At 52.5% G+C, this 20,715-nt stretch overlaps 1 protein-coding gene and 1 long non-coding RNA gene across 4 annotated transcripts in view; one reads left to right on the plus strand and one right to left on the minus strand.

Moving 5' to 3' along the window:
* LOC141084199 (uncharacterized) overlaps positions 1-6,292 on the minus strand; it is a 52,225-nt gene extending 45,933 nt beyond the window's left edge. The window contains exon 1 of the long non-coding RNA XR_012230952.1: positions 5,754-6,292. This is a non-coding gene — a long non-coding RNA (uncharacterized lncRNA). The remainder of the gene's footprint in view (positions 1-5,753) is intronic.
* Positions 6,293-9,573: 3,281 nt separating this feature from the next.
* DET1 (DET1 partner of COP1 E3 ubiquitin ligase) overlaps positions 9,574-20,715 on the plus strand; it is a 155,272-nt gene continuing 144,130 nt past the window's right edge. For all 3 annotated transcript variants that reach the window (XM_073568713.1, XM_073568714.1, XM_073568715.1), the window contains exon 1: positions 9,574-9,708. In XM_073568713.1, coding sequence (XP_073424814.1) covers positions 9,618-9,708 — 91 coding nt within the window. In that variant the 5' untranslated portion in view covers positions 9,574-9,617. The remainder of the gene's footprint in view (positions 9,709-20,715) is intronic.

Below are 20,715 nucleotides of genomic sequence, written 5' to 3' on the forward strand. Positions count from 1 at the left end.
AGTTGTAACAAAAAGTGGTATTTTATTCACATCTAGAACATTCTGGAATATTTTAAAATATTTTGTAATTTAGTATTATCTTTTCATTTTCAGTGCAAAGCTTCAAGTTTTACGATCAAGAAGTGCAGAACGGGTCATTCAGAAAATGTCTTCTAGAAATTCCAGCAACAGTGTAAAGGCAAACAGGTCTATCAGGACGAGGAATCTGCCCTCCTATTCTCAACATAAAAGGGATCCAAGTATTCCATATGCTGAAAAGCTCTCCAATCTCACGCGGATGCCAACGAACTGCCAAATTCTTGGAAACTTCAGTTTTCTGTTCAACAGCGAGAAACGGCGAAGGCAGAAGAAGAAGGCAACTAAGTGTTTGAAGGCGCACTGGATGGTCGAGGAGTCATTAATTGACATTCCCAGATCTAACCAAAATGCTGAACGTGCTGTAAAACTGATGGAGGAACTACATGCGAAATCGAAACAAATTGAATTTTTGAATCTAAAATTCATAAGAAAAAATAAATTATTAAACACTTCTTTTGTACATATTGTACTTATAATTAACTGTTTTGTACCGTATTTGTTAAAAAACGAATAATAAAAGTTGCTTAGTTATTACTATTATCGTTTCAATAATGCAAAATTGCATGTCCTTTTTTGGGGGGAAAAAACAATTTTTGCCTTATTTCATTTGAATGAAAGGGGGAACTTTTTTTAAAAAACAAAAAAAAGCAATACTTATTCTTAAATAACCCATAAAAGTTCCTCCATTGCACATGGTTTCATAAAAAAAATTTTTTTGTCATTACACTACAGCACACTTAACAGAAAACAACATTCAACAAAGTACAGAAGACAAAACAGAATGCCAGCAAAAATTCATCTTATACTGGGTTCTATTTTAGGTTAATCCAGCGGATTCCTTAATCCAACGAGAATCTCCCTCGATTCTCCCATCTAGATCAATTTAACGTGCACACGGAGATTTTTATTCCACAGTAGCCTTCTCACACTGGCTTTGTACCCATTCAAAAAATAAAAAAAATAAAGATTATTGTTATTCAGAGGAATATCTTAAAAGAACAAACAAACCCCAAATCTATGGAGCTTCGCAACTTACAGGAGTTATTATAACTCCAATTGCATGTAAACCTCCAACTTACAGGAGCCTCTCACAAACCCCAATTGGAAAAGTCTACCAGTTCCCTATTCAATTCCTAAAATAACATTCATCCCATTCAAAAATAAAAATAAAAAAAATAAAGATTACTATTATTCTTCGGAATATTTTACAAGAACAACAAACCCCATTCCTATGGAGCTTAGCAACTTACAGGAGTTCTTATAACTCCAATTGCATGTAAACTCCCACTTACAGGAGCCTCTCACAAATCCCAATTGGAAAAGTCTACCATCACAGTCCCCATTCAATTTCAAGAATAACAGTCATAAAATAAAATTAAAAATTATAAAGATTATTATTATTCTACGGAATATCTTACAAGAACAAACAAACCCCATACACTATGGAGCTTAGCAACTTACAGGAGCCTCTCACAAACCCCAATTGGAAAAGTCTACAATCACAGTCCCCATTCAATTCCAAGAATAACATTCATACTGGATTAACAAGGTTACCGAATATAATGAAAATTATTAAATGTTCTTACCTGTATTCAGATACAGACAATTCCCAGAGATCCTTAAACTATACGAAATCTGTCACTTTCCCTCAGTCCGGGATAACTGATAATGCCCCTGTTGACGCCTAATGTCAAGGCGGAGGACTTACTTAAGGAGTTCCAGACTCCCTCGTGCACGGTTTACAGTACTCACCGGTGAGGGAAAGGTGTTGGATTCCCGGCCAACGCACCAAAATGTCAGGGATTTTTTATGTTCCAATTAGAAATCGTCCAGACCTGAATAAGGAAGATGTTTCTTTATTTGGTCATGCCGGCATGCAGAGAGAATGACAGCCACACTAGGTGTGGGCTGTCCTCTGTCTACTCAATACATATTCTTAAGAGTTTATATAGCAAAGCCGAAAGGGTGTTGAAACATATTGCGTTTGCAGAAATAGTACATACAATTTGCTTAGCTGTTAGCTATCCTTATCTATGCTACCAGAGAAGTCACGCAAGACAAGGAAAACCAGCTAACGTTCACAAAGTAACACCCAAAGGTAACACCCATATGTTTCACAATACGTAAGCTAAAAAGTTTCAGTCTAAACATAATAATAAATGGCATATGCAATCATGTGTACATATATATATATATATACACACACACATACACATATATATATATATATATATACACGCACATAAAAGAACTTTATTACAATTATTATAACAGAGATCCAGTCAAATCCTTCCATGGCTCAATGGTTTAAAACACAATTAGCAGGGTCCTTCTATAGAATAGCACCATAGGTTCAAGCACTCCCTCAGCTTGCATAGTTTTATTCATTTATTGAACTACTTTTTTCTTGTGTTTTATTGTGTTTCTCTGTATGTAGATTTTTAAATGTATGAACAATGGTTTTAAGTGATATACTCCTTTATATTTTATGATTGTTTGTTGTTTACGATGTATATATGTGCTTAAGTCTGATTCCCCGCCCATTGGGTGTGAACTTTTTTTTTTTTTTTTTTAAAGGAGGCGTCTCCATCTGCCTCCTTGCTAAATAGCAGACACTGTATGTGTATTGACTCTCCTGAGGGAGAGGTGTGATCACCACGAAATGTGTAGAAATAAAGTCTATTTTCTATTACATCCACTTGGACTCCTCTGGTACATCATCCTGACCGGCGCGCAGCGCAGTCTGATGCCCCATTCTCTTCACCTAGCAATTGATGGGTTGTTAAAACACTCAATATATAGGTTTCCAGTAGACAATCACGTTTGGGAGCCTCCCATTTGGAGATTGGAAAAAACGGATCCGTTGCATCCGTTTTTCGCTATTTTCGACAGATCCGTCGCGACGACGGATTTTGACTGATGCCAAAAGACTGATGTGTGAAAGAGGCCCAAGACTTAAAAGTCAAAATGATTAGTGGCATTGAGCCAGTGTGTGCTTTGTGCTGGACATTATTTTTATATGGAATTTTAACCATTTATTGCATTAAAAAGTTAATTTTTACTTTCATTACCCGCTGGACATAATCTATGTTTATTGAACAAAGTATGTAGCCCTCTATTACACGCACACAAACACTCTGCACCACCATCCACTCCTCATACACCTATCTGTCACACACAGCCGGTACCCTCATGTATCCCTCTATCAGACATGCATCACGCACCATCATGTACCCCTCTATCAGACATGCGCCATGCACTCCTATCACACACAGCCGGTACCCTCATGTACCCCTCTATCACACACAGCCTGCACCTCTATGTACTCCTCTAACCCAAACAGCCAGTACCCTAATGTACCCTTCTATCAGACATACATCATGCACCATCATGTACCCCTCGGTTAGGGCTGGCGGAACGCACCAAATAATAAAATAACAGTAAGGTGCGTTTGCAGCCCGGGGTCCACCGTGCAGGGGTGGTAAACTGGTGCTTCGTAATAGCGGAAGTATAAAGTGGTATACAAAAGGTCACACGTGGGTTAACGTCACCCAGTGTGAACTCTGTTACCTCACAGAGCCGCTCTACCACAGAACATAAATGCCGGAGCCTGTTTAGCTCACAGAGCTCGGCAACGGAGCGCACAGAATGCGGTCACATTACTCTGCCCCAAGGACACGGGGTCAGAGTTCCTCTAGACCTTCTGAGCGCGCAGCGTCGCACTTGCAGATGCCACTATAGACACTGACTATGGTGAAGTGTCGAGCACGTGCACCGTGGCGTGCAGAGCCACCAGTGGACACTGATGCCAGTCTCAGACTCTGCTTCTACCTACACCTAAGCCTGGGCGCTTAACAGGCTAGGCTGCACAACACATGTGTACCAAGGGCAGGGGTTTCTTAATGAGTCATTCACCAGAGACATTCATACACACATAAAACACTAACTCCTCATAGTCTGATAATGCAGTCTATACTAACGCATGGCCGAGCGGCCATGCAAACCTTTTATAGCAGCGTCCTTCCGGGACCTTCCTGATGGTCCAATCCGAGCTGGAGAAGGACCTGATCATGAGACTGCCGATGTCCAATGAGAGATCATCCCACGGGCATGCTCAGTGGACCGAAAGGAGGACTTAGTCCCTGGAGTAGCTCACTGCTGACCAGCATGCGTTGCAATAGCTGGACCAGAGGTGGCAGCAGCAACCAAACCCACAGAGCTGGTCTGAGCAGAGCGTCGGGATCGGCGAGTCTGCTGAGCAGCCTCCTCTGCGGCCGGAGAGAATGGGAGACGACCGAATGCAAGGCTCGGGAATCCTGCTGTGCAGCGACAGAAACCCGACGCCTAACACCCCTCTATCACACACAGATGGTACTCTCACACACAGCCTGCACCTCTATGTACTCCTCTATCACACACACAGCCGGTACTCTCATGTATCCCTGTGAATATACACCTATCTATAATGCACAATTTGCACCCCCTCTATCACACACAGCTTGCACCCCCAATGTACCAATCACACACAAATACAAAGATTGCATCCGTATTTACCCCTCTATCACAGACAACATGAAACTCCAAGTACCTGTTTCACAAAACGTGCCCTATGTATCACACACAATGCATGTACCCCATGTATTGTTTTATCACAGACTGTACCCCATGTAACCATCTATCAAACACACATGCTCTGCACCCCTATAGAGCCTTCTACAACAACCTGCACCATTCATCAAACAAAGCCAGCACTCCGAATGTGTCCCTCTATTACAGACACCCTGCACCCTTATGCACCTCTTTATCATCCACAAACAAAAAGCTTGCACCCCTCTGTCAAACATGTGGTCTTCAGCACCATGTACCCTTCTATCACACACACTGCACCCCGATTTATCCCTCTATCACACAAAAATCTTGCACCTCCATATCAAACAAATATCATGCAGCCCCACGTAACCCTCTAACACACAATCTGCCCATATACCCCTTTATCACACTAAAATCATTTACACCATGTATCCCTCTACCACACTCTGTACGTTTAACGGACTGCGGTATAACGCGGTGTAACGCAGTCCGTTAACGGTGCCACAGCCTCCCATTACCTAGCGCATCGCGACGTATGCCGTAAAGCAGCACACGTTCGCGATGTGCCGTTAAGCACTGACAGAGCCTCGGACGCGGCCTGCAGCGTCTGAGGCTCCGTCACAGCAAGCGCTGATTATTCATCAGCGCTAGCGGTCATAGCATAACGCATATCTCGTTATGCTATAGCGATAATGCAGCCCGTCAACGCTATGCGTTGATAGGGCTGGTTAACGCTATGTGAACCCGGCCTAACACAGTCTGCACCCCCATGTGTGAAGTATAGCGTGGCACTACTGCAGGGTGCGCAAGTAGGTTGCCCAGACCAAAGCGTAATGATAAAATAACTTGGCACTCAACTTATGGCATCCTTAAACAGGTGAAATTTTATTTATGCAGTCTGTAAACGTTTCGGCCTATTGAGGCCTTCATCAGTCTGCAAAGTTCATTAGGGGCCCCAGGGGGATACATTGGGGTGTTAATTTAAAGTAGTGGACAACCCCTGTAACGTCACTTTAAACAGCCGGTTAACAGAAAGAATAACACAAATATACTCCAGCTTGGAGAACCACTGGTCTCAAACTCACCCTTGCATGGGACGGGCTTAACTAAGCATCTGCCAGGTCAGCAGCATCTGCCAGGTGCCATTCCCCGGGTTGTTTGGAGTCTTGCTGCTAAAGCTTTGCAGCACAGTTAGTCCAGCAAAACAAATTCAGGCTAACTCCAGCCAAGTTCCTAATGTCTTCCACACACACTCACCATGTGCCAAACACCAACCTGCATTACATAGCCCATAACCCCTCCCACAGATGAGTTACATATCACATGGGCTGATCACGTGACATCATCGCAGGTCCTTGTCTTTAGGGAAAATCCCAGCCAAACTTTATCCTGCTGGGAGAAATGTATCTCCCATCCAGCACTACACCCTTTGCTGTACCTCAGCACCTTTATAAGTCTGCACCCCCACGTCCACCTTTATCACAGTACCTGCCCCCTGTAGGCCTAAGCGCCCTCATCACTGGCACCAGTACAATAACCTTTTCCTGACCAGGCTGAAGTTGATTCCTTATTCAGCAGTTACTTATTTGCAAAATGTTCTTATTTTATTTTTTTATTTTTTTTACAAATTTTATAATGAGTCAAAATTGTTACAATAAAAAATACAGTGTAGTGAGGTGTCAGGCATAAAAAGAAAAAAAAAAAAAAAAGCACAAGAATGGGTACCTTTGGGGTTTATCAAAAGTGTTGAATAACTGATCTCACACACGGATCTTTGCATCAAATTCAGTTCAATACAGATTGGCCCAATCAGGCTCTAGGCATAAGAACTGGCATCCAAGTGGGCAGATAGCCACTATTTGCTGGTTCAAGTAAGAAACTGGTGTTCTTCAAGGGTTAACCGACCTGGACCACTGATATCACACCATGTAGGGACAGAAAGGTAGACCCCGCATCAACCTCAGAGCCTAACAGACTGAGCCGAATTTATTATGGGCATAAAAGCTGACATCAAAGTGGGCACACTGCCAATTATCACAGATCTGAATAAGCAACTTGTATTTTTAAAGGGTGAAATTCATTTAAAGGGAATGTCACCAGTTTTTTAGGTTACCAGGTAAAAATATTATTCAATTTAGTGTCTCCTATGCATTACACAAGTAGTTTTGATACCCCATGGCTCCCCATGTATGATCCATAAATACCGTTTTTAATCCTCCCGCACTGTATGTAAATAGGTCCAATGGGCGGGGCTTATTGTCTGTCCCCCCTCCCCTGCTCCTCAGCTTGCTGTATTTATTTCTGTGAATATCACAGATTGCGTAGTTTCCGCGCGTGCGCATTCAAATGGCCTCTCGCGCATGTGCAGTATGCTTTGCCCAACTGTGGGCAAAGCATAAAATCATTGCGCATGCGCCGGCATACGCCATGGCATGGCCCGGAAGGTATACTTCCGGGCCACAGAATGCCATGGCGTTTGCCGGCTTTCCCGCAGTCGGGCAAAGCATAATGTGCACGCGCGGAAACTCTACTCGAACTGTGATATTCACAGAAATGATTACATACAGCAAGCCAGAAAGGGGGGGGGACTGACAATAAGCTCCGCCCATCAGGCCGAGCATATTTACATACAGCGCGGGAGGAATAAAAACGGTATTTATGATCATTGGTGGGGAGTCAAGGGATATAAAAAGTACTTGTATAATGCACAGGTGACACTAAATTGAACATTTTTACCTGATAACCCAAAAAACTGGTGACAGATTCCTTTTAAGTCACTGATCTCACCCATCACACAGAGGGGGGCTTTTACTTTCGAAAGGCAAATGCAGTCATAGTACAATGTAATTTTGGTGGTAAAGTGGTGCGCACAAGGTCTTATGAGAGGTAACCAGGAAATATTGTTTTTGTGACGCAAAATGACAATTCACTTTATGATAAAAAAAAAAGATTTGTCAAAATGAACACTTTCTGCACATGTGGTGGTATTTTTTTTACAAAACTGACAGAAATTCGTAGCATTCATAGCATATAGGAGTAATGTGTCACACCCTAATGTCTTGGGGCTATTAAGCTATGTTCACACATTGCTGTTTTTTGTGCAAAAAGCTGCGTTTTACAGCACCAGCAAAAGAGCAGAGATTTCAGAAATCTCATGCACACGGTTTTTTTTCTCCTGACTGAATGGGAAAATTGCAGTACTTTTAAATTCTGCAGAATGTCACTTCTGTCAACTTTTTTCTCCCATAGAAAGCAATGAGTAAGTGCAAAAACAAAGCAAAAAAACGCAGGTATATCAGGTTTTATGGCGTTTTTGGTGCTGAAAACTCAGGAAGTTGCATTTTTTGGGGGGCCACTAAACTTTATCAGCATGCACAAGATACTAAAGTATCTGATTTCACTGCCAGGGTGGTATCGCTAATGCAGGCTCCCTGCCCCTAGTAATATACTAATGAACAGCAAATGTGCTCCGATAAGGTGTTATCTCAGCATGCTCAGTGCTATTCAGAGTGTCTTCAGCGTGCTTGAAAAATATGTTTGAGTCCCTGTGGCTGCATGTCTCTCGGCCGTTCGACAGGCTGTTTGGCAATCCCTGCCTGTGTTGCGGCTGTCGAACAGCCATGAGACATGCAGACATGGTGACTCGAACATATTTTTCTAGGACGCCAAAGTCATTCGGTTAGCATCCGAGCACTGACCATCCACCGTCAGCAGTTAGTTGTGACCTTCGGGATTGCTTGGCGAGCCGGAGGACCCTTCTCAATGGGAGGGCTCACGCAGACCTCCAAGCACAGACTACTGATGCTCGGGACTGGGCGCGGCTCCCCGACTCGAGCGCCAAAATTGAAAATCATTATTTGGTTTTGTGAAAATTGTCCATTGCCCACTCTGATGCCAGATTTTATGCCCAGACCCAATTTGGATCAGTTTTCGATGCAATGAATTTTCTACAGGGGTCTGTGTGATGGCGAGGTCAGAGGCCCAAAGTCACTTACGCCATGAATTCTGTAGGGTTTAGCGGTCTGCACTCTGATGCCATTTCTCGTGCTCGCACCCCATTCTCACCAGTATGTAGAGATCTGGGGGACACCCCTCTGTTTTCTTGGTGTCAGATCTGTCCCCAAAAGTCATTCAGCCCTTTCGGGTGTGTCCACGTGGCGTAATTCATCTGGATTTGCTGCGGATGGGACGCTGCGTACATCCACAGCGGCCAGATGTTACAGCATAGTGGAGGGGATTTTATCCTGTCTCCACCATGTGTGCAGGACGCGGGTGTCACACGCCAAATTACGGACACGCGGTGCGTCTTTTTAGACCGCAGAATGTCTATTGATCTTGCGGAGACGCTCCATCTCCACAATATAAATAACCCGGTCTATGTATACGATGCAGGGATTCCACATATGTTCAATGAGCACATGTGGTATCAGCGCGGCGCTTTGGGCTGCGCGGGGTTTCCGCAGTGCCAGCAATACGTTGCGTGGAAACATAATAATACCACCTACGTATTCACAGCCATGAAATGTGTCTGACACCTAGATGTCTGTGCCAGGCTGGAGTGATGTAAACATGGCATCAATGTGTGGAGTCCATTCACCCAGACATTCAGCCCTTTCACTACCACCCTGTGGTGCCTGTTGTGCCGGTGCCTCGCTGCACTGTATGCTATCATTATAACACGTGTAGAAGACAGAGACCACTGCCCGTGAGACACAGCAGAGTCTCCGTCCACAGAGTATCTCCGTCCGCAGCCTCGCGTCTTCCTGCTCCCGATCAGCACCTCACTTCCTGCACACTTGGGTGGCTCCGCCCACGTAGACTGATCACATGGCCATGACGTCATCGGAGGTCCTGCAGCCACTAGGGTTTCCCTGTCCCCGGTAAGTACGCGGGGCGCCCAGCGCTGAGAGTAGTTGTGCTGCTCCCCGGCATGGCTGGCTCAGTGCGGGATGTCCGGGAGGCTCGGCAATCCGGCTCCGCGCCACACGGCGGCTGTGCTTCCTGCCCTCGGTCACTCAGTTGTCTGTTGCTGCTGCTGCAGTTAGTTTGCCGCTACTTTGTAGTGTCGGTGTGTGGGGGGAGTGTCCGTGACAATGTGCCGGTGCCCGCAGTGCACAGAGCTGTGTGGCGTTACCTCTGCACAGCTGAGGGTCTGTCACAGTTGTTTCCTCCTGATTACATCAGATACTCCGGTCCGGACGGGAAGTGTTTGGGGTTTGGTTGTGGGAGGATTCCCAACCTCGATGACTGTAGTGAGCGAGCCTCCCCCTGGGTGAGTGCCCGTAGTGATCGAACCCCCCTGGGTGAGTGCTGCCCGTAGTGAGCGAGCCCCCCTGGGTGCGTGCTGCCCGTAGTGATCGAACCCCCCTGGGTGCGTGCTGCCCGTAGTGAGCGAGCCCCCCTGGGTGCGTGCTGCCCGTAGTGAGCGAGCCCCCCCTGGGTGCGTGCTGCCCGTAGTGAGCGAGCGCCCCTGGGTGCGTGCTGCCCGTAGTGATCGAACCCCCCTGGGTGCGTGCTGCCCGTAATGAGTGAGCCCCCCCCCCCCGGGTGAGTGCTGCCCGTAGTGAGCGAGCCCCCCCCCCGGGTGAGTGCTGCCCGTAGTGAGCGAGCCCCCCCCCCGGGTGAGTGCTGCCCGTAGTGAGCGAGCCCCCCCCCCGGGTGAGTGCTGCCCGTAGTGAGCGAGCCCCCCCCCGGGTGAGTGCTGCCCGTAGTGAACGAGCCCCCCTGGGTGCGTGCTGCCCGTAGTGATCGAGCCCCCCTGGGTGCGTGCTGCCCGTAGTGATCGAGCCCCCCTGGGTGCGTGCTGCCCGTAGTGATCGAGCCCCCCTGGGTGCGTGCTGCCCGTAGTGATCGAGCCCCCCTGGGTGCGTGCTGCCCGTAGTGATCGAGCCCCCCTGGGTGCGTGCTGCCCGTAGTGATCGAGCCCCCCTGGGTGCGTGCTGCCCATAGTGATCGAGCCCCCCCCCCGGGTGAGTGCTGCCCGTAGTGAGCGAGCCCCCCCCCCGGGTGAGTGCTGCCCGTAGTGAGCGAGCCCCCCCCCGGGTGAGTGCTGCCCGTAGTGAGCGAGCCCCCCCCCGGGTGAGTGCTGCCCGTAGTGAACGAGCCCCCCTGGGTGCGTGCTGCCCGTAGTGATCGAGCCCCCCTGGGTGCGTGCTGCCCGTAGTGATCGAGCCCCCCTGGGTGCGTGCTGCCCGTAGTGATCGAGCCCCCCTGGGTGCGTGCTGCCCGTAGTGATCGAGCCCCCCTGGGTGCGTGCTGCCCGTAGTGATCGAGCCCCCCTGGGTGCGTGCTGCCCGTAGTGATCGAGCCCCCCTGGGTGCGTGCTGCCCGTAGTGATCGAGCCCCCCTGGGTGCGTGCTGCCCGTAGTGATCGAGCCCCCCTGGGTGCGTGCTGCCCGTAGTGATCGAGCCCCCCTGGGTGCGTGCTGCCCGTAGTGATCGAACCCCCCTGGGTGCGTGCTGCCCGTAGTGAGCGAGCCCCCCCCGGGTGCGTGCTGCCCGTAGTGAGCGAGCCCCCCCCGGGTGCGTGCTGCCCGTAGTGAGCGAGCCCCCCCCGGGTGCGTGCTGCCCGTAGTGAGCGAGCCCCCCCCGGGTGCGTGCTGCCCGTAGTGAGCGAGCCCCCCCCGGGTGCGTGCTGCCCGTAGTGAGCGAGCCCCCCCCGGGTGCGTGCTGCCCGTAGTGAGCGAGCGCCCCTGGGTGCGTGCTGCCCGTAGTGATCGAACCCCCCTGGGTGCGTGCTGCCCGTAGTGAGCGAGCCCCCCCCGGGTGAGTGCTGCCCGTAGTGATCGAACCCCCCTCCCTGGGTGCGTGCTGCCCGTAGTGAGCGAGCCCCCCCCCCTGGGTGCGTGCTGCCCGTAGTGAGCGAGCCCCCCCCCCTGGGTGCGTGCTGCCCGTAGTGATCGAGCCCCCCTGGGTGCGTGCTGCCCGTAGTGATCGAGCCCCCCTGGGTGCGTGCTGCCCGTAGTGATCGAGCCCCCCTGGGTGCGTGCTGCCCGTAGTGATCGAGCCCCCCTGGGTGCGTGCTGCCCGTAGTGATCGAGCCCCCCTGGGTGCGTGCTGCCCGTAGTGATCGAGCCCCCCTGGGTGCGTGCTGCCCGTAGTGATCGAGCCCCCCTGGGTGCGTGCTGCCCGTAGTGATCGAGCCCCCCTGGGTGCGTGCTGCCCGTAGTGATCGAACCCCCCTGGGTGCGTGCTGCCCGTAGTGAGCGAGCCCCCCCCCGGGTGAGTGCTGCCCGTAGTGAACGAGCCCCCCTGGGTGCGTGCTGCCCGTAGTGATCGAGCCCCCCTGGGTGCGTGCTGCCCGTAGTGATCGAGCCCCCCTGGGTGCGTGCTGCCCGTAGTGATCGAGCCCCCCTGGGTGCGTGCTGCCCGTAGTGATCGAGCCCCCCTGGGTGCGTGCTGCCCGTAGTGATCGAGCCCCCCTGGGTGCGTGCTGCCCGTAGTGATCGAGCCCCCCTGGGTGCGTGCTGCCCGTAGTGATCGAGCCCCCCTGGGTGCGTGCTGCCCGTAGTGATCGAGCCCCCCTGGGTGCGTGCTGCCCGTAGTGATCGAGCCCCCCTGGGTGCGTGCTGCCCGTAGTGATCGAGCCCCCCTGGGTGCGTGCTGCCCGTAGTGATCGAGCCCCCCTGGGTGCGTGCTGCCCGTAGTGATCGAACCCCCCTGGGTGCGTGCTGCCCGTAGTGAGCGAGCCCCCCCCGGGTGCCTGCTGCCCGTAGTGAGCGAGCCCCCCTGGGTGCGTGCTGCCCGTAGTGAGCGAGCCCCCCTGGGTGCGTGCTGCCCGTAGTGATCGAACCCCCCCGGGTGCGTGCTGCCCGTAGTGAGCGAACCCCCCCCGGGTGCGTGCTGCCCGTAGTGAACGAGCCCCCCCCGGGTGCGTGCTGCCCGTAGTGATCGAACCCCCCCCGGGTGCGTGCTGCCCGTAGTAAGCGAGCCCCCCCCTGGGTGCGTGCTGCCCGTAGTGATCGAGCCCCCCTGGGTGCGTGCTGCCCGTAGTGATCGAGCCCCCCTGGGTGCGTGCTGCCCGTAGTGATCGAGCCCCCCTGGGTGCGTGCTGCCCGTAGTGATCGAACCCACCTGGGTGCGTGCTGCCCGTAGTGAGCGAGCGCCCCTGGGTGCGTGCTGCCCGTAGTGAGCGAGCGCCCCTGGGTGCGTGCTGCCCGTAGTGAGCGAGCCCCCCCGGGTGCGTGCTGCCCGTAGTGAGCGAGCCCCCCTGGGTGCGTGCTGCCCGTAGTGAGCGAGCCCCCCCCCGGGTGAGTGCTGCCCGTAGTGAACGAGCCCCCCTGGGTGCGTGCTGCCCGTAGTGAACGAGCCCCCCTGGCTGCGTGCTGCCCGTAGTGATCGAACCCCCTGGGTGCGTGCTGCCCGTAGTGAGCGAGCCCCCCTGGGTGCGTGCTGCCCGTAGTGAGCGAGCCCCCCCTGGGTGCGTGCTGCCCGTAGTGAGCGAGCCCCCCCTGGGTGCGTGCTGCCCGTAGTGAGCGAGCCCCCCCTGGGTGCGTGCTGCCCGTAGTGATCGAACCCCCCTGGCTGCGTGCTGCCCGTAGTGAGCGAGCGCCCCTGGGTGCGTGCTGCCCGTAGTGATCGAACCCCCCTGGGTGCGTGCTGCCCGTAGTGAGCGAGCCCCCCCCCCGGGTGAGTGCTGCCCGTAGTGAACGAGCCCCCCTGGCTGCGTGCTGCCCGTAGTGATCGAGCCCCCCTGGCTGCGTGCTGCCCGTAGTGATCGAACCCCCCTGGGTGCGTGCTGCCCGTAGTGATCGAGCCCCCCTGGGTGCGTGCTGCCCGTAGTGAGCGAGCCCCTCTGGGTGCGTGCTGCCCATAGTGAGCGAGCCCCTCTGGGTGCGTGCTGCCCGTAGTGAGCGAGCCCCTCTGGGTGCGTGCTGCCCGTAGTGATCGAACCCCCCTGGGTGCGTGCTGCCCGTAGTGATCGAGCTCCCCTGGGTGCGTGCTGCCCGTAGTGATCGAGCCCCCCTGGGTGCGTGCTGCCCGTAGTGATCGAGCCCCCCTGGGTGCGTGCTGCCCGTAGTGATCGAGCCCCCCTGGGTGCGTGCTGCCCGTAGTGAGCGAGCCCCCCTGGGTGCGTGCTGCCCGTAGTGAGCGAGCCCCCCTGGGTGCGTGCTGCCCGTAGTGAGCGAGCCCCCCTGGGTGCGTGCTGCCCGTAGTGAGCGAGCCCCCCTGGGTGCGTGCTGCCCGTAGTGAGCGAGCCCCCCTGGGTGCGTGCTGCCCATATCACTGCAATGAGAGCCAGCACAGACCCCCACCTGCAACATGGACAAGCACACAGAGCAATATGTGCCTGATAGAGTTGAGCGAAACGGGTCGAAAAATTTCAAAAGTCGCCGACTTTTGGCAAAGTCCGGTTTCATGAAACGAAACCCGACCCTAGGTTGAGGTCGGCGACTTACGCGCCAAAGTCGCGTTTCAAAAGTTTGTTTTGCACTATTTTTCAGCCAATCAGGATCCACGGACACCGTGGGCAACGTGATGACATAGGCACGGGTCACCACCATCTTTCAGAAGGGCATGCAAGTGATTGGCTTGCTTTGTGTGGCGTCACAGGGGTTATAAAAGGGCGTGCACGCCGACCGCCATCTTACTTCTGCCGATCTTAGCATAGGGAGAGGTTGCTGATTCTGTAGGGAGAGCGTTAGGCAGGGAAGAAGACAAAAAAACTGCTTCTGCTGCTAGCGATTTTGCCTGTACAACACACCAGTCACTGTGTGTGCAGTGCAAGGGGAGGCTATATTGTGGTGGATCAGCGGTGTTGGTTGTTGGGCTGCCTTCTAAGGCTTCCTGACAGCTGCATTGCTGTTTACCCACTGCTCTGCAAACTGCTTTTTTTAAAAGCAATCCCAATTTTTTTTTTTTTTTTCCTGCTGAGGTACTGAGCGTGCATTTTTTCACACCATACAGTGGTGTACGCTCATCACACAGTACCGTGTAACGGCTGTTATCACAGCCACAGTGAAGCTATCTGTTGTCACTCTGTGAGAATAAGTCGAGGACATGTTCCGTTCTTACAGACCTGCACCTACTAGTTTTGTCTAGCTTTTAAACAGTTAAATATATTTGCTGTTTGATCACATTCAAAACTATAGAGAGACAGCGTGTGTCAGTCCGTATACTTAAAAAACACGGAGCTTGACAATTTTACGTACACCGGACAGCCGTGTACGTGCACGCTCCTCTCAGTACCGTGTAACGGCTGTTATCACGGCCACAGTGAAGCTATCTGTGTGTCACTGTGGAAGGATAAGTGGAGGACTTGTTCCGTTCTTACAGACATACACGCTAGGGAGATTCCTATTCTGCCCAATTCTACATACATCTTGTAGTTTCTGATACACTAGCCAATTTCTGCCTGTGACATAGCGCTCTGATATTCAGTGGGCCTCACACAATCCAAAAGTGTCCAGTGTCCACTAGTGTGTGCAGAAATTCAAAATCTCCCTTATCCTGTAGTCACTTTTTTCACACCTGTGCCATCGAGCCTGTGACATAGCGCTCTGATATTCAGTGGGCCTCACACAATCCAAAAGTGTCCAGTGTCCACTAGTGTGTGCAGAAATTCAAAATCTCCCTTATCCTGTAGTCACTTTTTTCACACCTGTGCCATCGAGCCTGTGACATAGCGCTCTGATATTCAGTGGGCCTCACACAATCCAAAAGTGTCCAGTGTCCACTAGTGTGTGCAGAAATTCAAAATCTCCCTTATCCTGTAGTTACTTTTTTCACACCTGTGCCATCGAGCCTGTGACATAGCGCTCTGATATTCAGTGGGCCTCACACAATCCAAAAGTGTCCACTAGTGTGTGCAGAAATTCAAAATCTCCCTTATCCTGTAGTCACTTTTTTCACACCTGTGCCATCGAGCCTGTGACATAGCGCTCTGATATTCAGTGGGCCTCACACAATCCATAAGTGTCCAGTGTCCACAAGTGTGTGCAGAAATTCAAAATCTCTGTGATCCTGTAGTCACTTTTTCCAGGACGTCCACCTGACAGCACCATGGAGGACGTCCTCCTCCTCCTTACAGGGACAGGAAGCACACGAGAGGTTAAAGGTCACGTCCCACCCCCTCTCCCTCAGTGTTTTTCCTGTCCCTGCACGGAGGGACACACGAGAAGCTTACCGGAGGGGCTCAGGGGATCGTACGGCTAGTCCAAGCCTTCCCCTGTCAAGAGGTCCCGGGGCCGAAACTCTCCAGTGGGGAGTCCCTCTGCCCCAAAGGCCAGGAGCAGAACGACGCTCCTGGAGGGAGCCGTTCCTCCCTATGGGAGGCTCTCGGCTCCAAAAACTCACTGCCACGGCAGGTGATGGTCGGCTCCCCGCAGGCGGCTGGCTGGGCGGGCACCGACGGATGACTGACGCAGCCGGCGCTGGGAGGCAGGAATGAGGCCTCCGCAGTCCGCCATAGCAGGCGAAGAGGCCGGAGTGGCAGTCCGCCGCAGATGGATGGGGGTTGGCTCCCCACGGCGGCAGGCCGGAGGAGCACCGATCGGGGAGGCGACGACTCCAGCAGGCCGCCATAGTCGCGCGCAGAGCAGGAAGTGGAGGAGGCGGCCTAGCGCGAGAGGCCGCGCGTCACATCCGGTGACGTCAGACGCCGGCCTTTGAATCCCAGCGCGCGCTACTGAAGCCACATAGCGCTCGCTACTGAAGCCAGACAGCGCTCGCTACTGAAGCCAGACAGCGCTCGCTACTGAAGCCACACAGCGCTCGCTTCTGGGGTCCACAGCGCGCGCTCCTAAGGCACAGAGCGTGCTTCTGAAGATCCAGGGAGCACGCTTCGGAGGTCCATAGCGCCCTGCGGACCGCGCCAGGATGGAAGGGGTTGCTCCAGCAGGCGGAGGGGTAAGTGCGCATAGCGCAGACCACCCTCCCCCACCCATTACCCCAACCCAGATCTGAGTAGGTGCCCCTTCTGTATTATTAGGAGAAGGGAGCCCCGGCAGAATCCCCCTCGGGGGTGAAGGACCCGGCAAAAGCCACCTCCAAATCGGTCCGATGCCCAGTATGCAGGGTAAAGCTGCCAGACGCATATAACAAGACCCTATGCGGACCCTGTACCTCAAGAGTCATAGGCGAGGAACAGCCATCCCTCCTAGCCGAAATGAGATCGCTGATAAGGGAGGAAGTTCGAGCCTCTACAACCAGCCTCGCACGGCGTCAGTCCCCCAGCCCAGGGCCGAGTCGCAAACGTCCAGGGTGGGAAGCGGACCCAGAGTCGGAAGAAAGCCCTAGTGAGGAGTCCGAATTACGGGATTCGGATCAGGAAGAAGAAGGCGAGATCCGGGGGGTTAGACAAGATCAGAGCAGGAAATACCTATTCAGACTGGAGGACACGGACGAGTTGGTCTAAGCAGTCAGAAATACTATGCAGATAGAGGAGGTCCCTAAACCACAGTCCAGACAGGACTTAATGTTCGGAGGACTGGTGGCCCGGAGACAGGTAGTGTTCCCTGTAAGTGAACACATCAAAACGATGGTCCAGGAGGAGTGGAAGGAGGCAGAGCGTCGACTGACACTCTCCCGAGACTTTAGAAGCAGACTGCCTTTTGATCCTGAGGAAACCCGGGCATGGGAGGAAATTCCTAAAATAGATGTCCCAGTCGCTAAGGTTACCAAAAAGACGGCTATCCCATTCGAGGACTCATCAGGTCTTCGAGACCCGATGGATAGGAAGGCAGACGTCTTGTTAAAAAGAGCATGGGAGACGTCGGCGGCTCTTATTAGGGCCAACATAGCAGCCACCTCGGTGGCCAGGTCTATGTTTTTGTGGATGGGGCAGATGGAAGAACACCTAACCAACAAGACCCCTAGATCAGACATCCTAGCATCCCTTCCGCTCATAAAATCGGCCACGGCTTTCCTATCAGATACGTCGGCCGAATCGGTAAGGTTTGCAGCCAGAAACAGCTCCCTCTCCAACGCGGCCCGAAGAGCAGTCTGGCTCAAATCCTGGTCGGGGGACAACGCTTCAAAAACTAAGCTATGCGCCATCCCCTTCTCGGGCCTGAGGGTATTCGGGCCAGCCCTAGATAACATTCTAGAGCTGGTGTCCGATAAAAAGAAAGGATTCCCGGAGGAAAAACCCAGACGACCCCAGTCCTTTCGGAGAGGCTCCTTTTCTAGGAGACAGACCGAGTTCAGGGGTCGGGCAAGGTCCAGTAGAGGCTCTTATAAGGGCTCCTTCAGCCAGACAGGGAGGGACAGAGGTCCTCCATTCACATCAACCTCTAGATCGAGGAGGCAATGACGCCATAGGTATTGGGGGGAGACTTTGCCACTTCGCAACAAACTGGTCCCGAGTCACCCACAATCAGTGGGTCCTCAGAACCATCGCGGAGGGCTACAATATAGAGCTTTATTCACCTCCCCCCGAAAGATATATTACCCCCACTGTCGTCCTGGAGGACTCCGCAATGTGGACGGATCTACAGGACATGGTAAAATCAAAAGTCATAGTACCAGTTCCCCCGTCAGAAAGAGGGAAAGGGCACTATTCGTCCCTGTTCTCGATCACAAAACTGTCTGGCGAGGCCCGTACCATCATAAACCTGAAACCACTAAATGCCTGGGTCAAGTACAAGAGATTCCGGATGGAATCGGTCCGATCCGCAACCCTCCTGATAGATCGGGACGCCGTCATGTGCACCCTAGACCTAAAGAAGGCCTACTACCAGGTCCTTATCCATCCCTCATCCCAGAGACTGCTAAGGTTTGCGGTCAGTTTACCAGCCCGGACCTGCCACTTCCAGTTCCAGTGTCTTCCATTCGGGTTGGCCTCAGCTCCCAGAATCTTTACAAAGCTGGTGGGAGAAGTAGTGGCCTACCTGAGAGATCAGGGTATTGTGATCATACCCTATTTAGACGACTTCCTACTGGTGGCAAGATCCAGGAAAGCGCTCGTTCGCGACAGAAACCGAGCAACTGCGGTAATGGAGTTCCTTGGATGGGTGATCAATTGGGAGAAGTCGAACCTCAGGCAAGAAACCAGGAAAATATTTCTCGGAGTCCTCCTAGACTCAACCGACAGAATATCCTGGCTACCCGAACAGAAGCAGAGGACTATTCAGACCAGAACCAGAGACCTGTTCAGACGTCAGTGCTCCATAAGGGAGGCAATGGAGGTCCTGGGCCTCATGACGGCCTGCATCCAGTGCGTCCGATGGGCCCAATTCTACTCAAGATCACTGCAGAAAGAGATCCTTATGAGGTGGGACAGAAGTCAGGCGTCGCTAGACAGACCCCTAAGGCTGCCAGAACGAGTAAGAGAGTCCCTTCGGTGGTGGACACGGTCCAGAAACCTTCAGGTGGGCGTATTTTGGACAGCCTCTCCATACGTGGTAGTCACCACAGACGCCAGTGTGTGGGGTTGGGGAGCCCACATAGAAGGGAAAATCTTCCAGGGGAGATGGCCAGTAGACATCAAGACCAGATCCTCCAATTTCAGAGAACTCTACGCGGTCTGGGAAGCGCTACGGCGGAACCAGTCGATACTAGAGAATCGTCATGTCCGTATACTATCCGACAATATGACGACAGTGGCATTCCTGAAGCACCAGGGAGGGCCCAGACATCAACCACTACAGGACCTAGCAGGGAAAATATTCGCTTGGGCAGAAAGAACAGTCCGATCAGTGACCGCAGTACACCTAGAGGGTTCCCAGAACGAAGTAGCAGACTACTTGAGCAGACAACGGATCCGCCCGACAGAATGGGAACTGAACGAAGAAATCTTCAACCATCTCTGTCAGCGTTGGGGGACCCCCAGTATAGATCTTTTTGCAAGCCGAAAGAATTCGAAGGTCCCCAGATTCTATTCCCTGAATCCGACGGACCACCCAGAAGGTGTGGATGCCCTGAGTCAGACTTGGGGAGAATCCCTCTCCTACGCATTCCTGCCACTGGCCCTTATACCGGCAGTGCTCAGGAAAATACGGGAGGACCACGCACGAGTGATGTTGATCGCTCCATACTGGCCGAAGAGAAGCTGGTTTCCCCTTCTAGGAGCCATGGCAGTAGGAAATCCAGTCGAGCTACCCCTGCGGAAGAACATCATCCACCAGGGCCCGATCTACCATCCAAACTCAGCAAGACTTCATCTATCGGCTTGGATCCTGAGAGGGACATCCTGAAGACAAAGGGATTGTCGGACCAGGTCATATCCACCCTACTGGCCAGTAGGAAACCGGTGACATCTGCAATCTATAGGAAGATATGGAAAAGATTCTGTCTGGAGGGTGGCAGGCACCCCTGACCTCCCTAGCATACTAAGTTTTTTGCAGGCAGGTTTTAATAAAGGCCTTAAGCCTAGTACGCTAAAGGTCCAGATTTCAGCCTTAAGCGCCTTCTTCGATTACCAGCTAGCTGCTCATCCCTGGGTAATAAGATTTATAAAAGCCACGCAGCGCCTGCGCCCCACGATTAGGCAGCTCACCCCCCGCCGTGGGATCTGGGTCTGGTACTCAGGTCCCTCTGTACAGACCACTATGCTCTAGGGGAGAAAATAACCATCTCTGCCCTCACCCGTAAAACGGCCTTCCTAGTAGCCATTACCACGGCCAAAAGAATAGGGGAGATCCAGGCCCTGTCCACTAAGGACCCATATCTACAGATAAGAGAGGATAGTATAATCCTAAGGTTAGACCCGGCATTTACCCCGAAGGTAGCCTCCTCAAAGAATCTAAACCAAGAGGTAGTGTTACCATCGTTCTGCGACAATCCCCGTAATAAAAAAGAACAGCGTCTTCACTCGCTGGATGTGAGGCGCGCAGTGCTAGACTATCTAGAAGCCACCAATAGCTGGCGCATTGACCCAAACTTGTTCATCCTTTTTGGGGGTAAAAATAAGGGGAAGAAAGCCTCTAAGGCGTCTATCGCGCGCTGGATTACCTCAGTAATCTCTGACGCCTACCAAGCCGAAGGCGTTAGCCCGCCAGGGTCCATAAAAGCCCACTCTACGAGGGCGGTATCAGCCTCATGGGCTGAATGGGCAGGGGCCTCGGTTGACCAAATCTGTAGAGCAGCAACCTGGGCCAATCTGAATAC

The sequence above is a fragment of the Dendrobates tinctorius genome, unplaced genomic scaffold (assembly GCF_039654945.1).
Source record: "Dendrobates tinctorius isolate UK_male_01 unplaced genomic scaffold, ASM3965494v1 ptg000022l, whole genome shotgun sequence".
NCBI classification, from domain to species: Eukaryota; Metazoa; Chordata; class Amphibia; order Anura; family Dendrobatidae; genus Dendrobates; species Dendrobates tinctorius.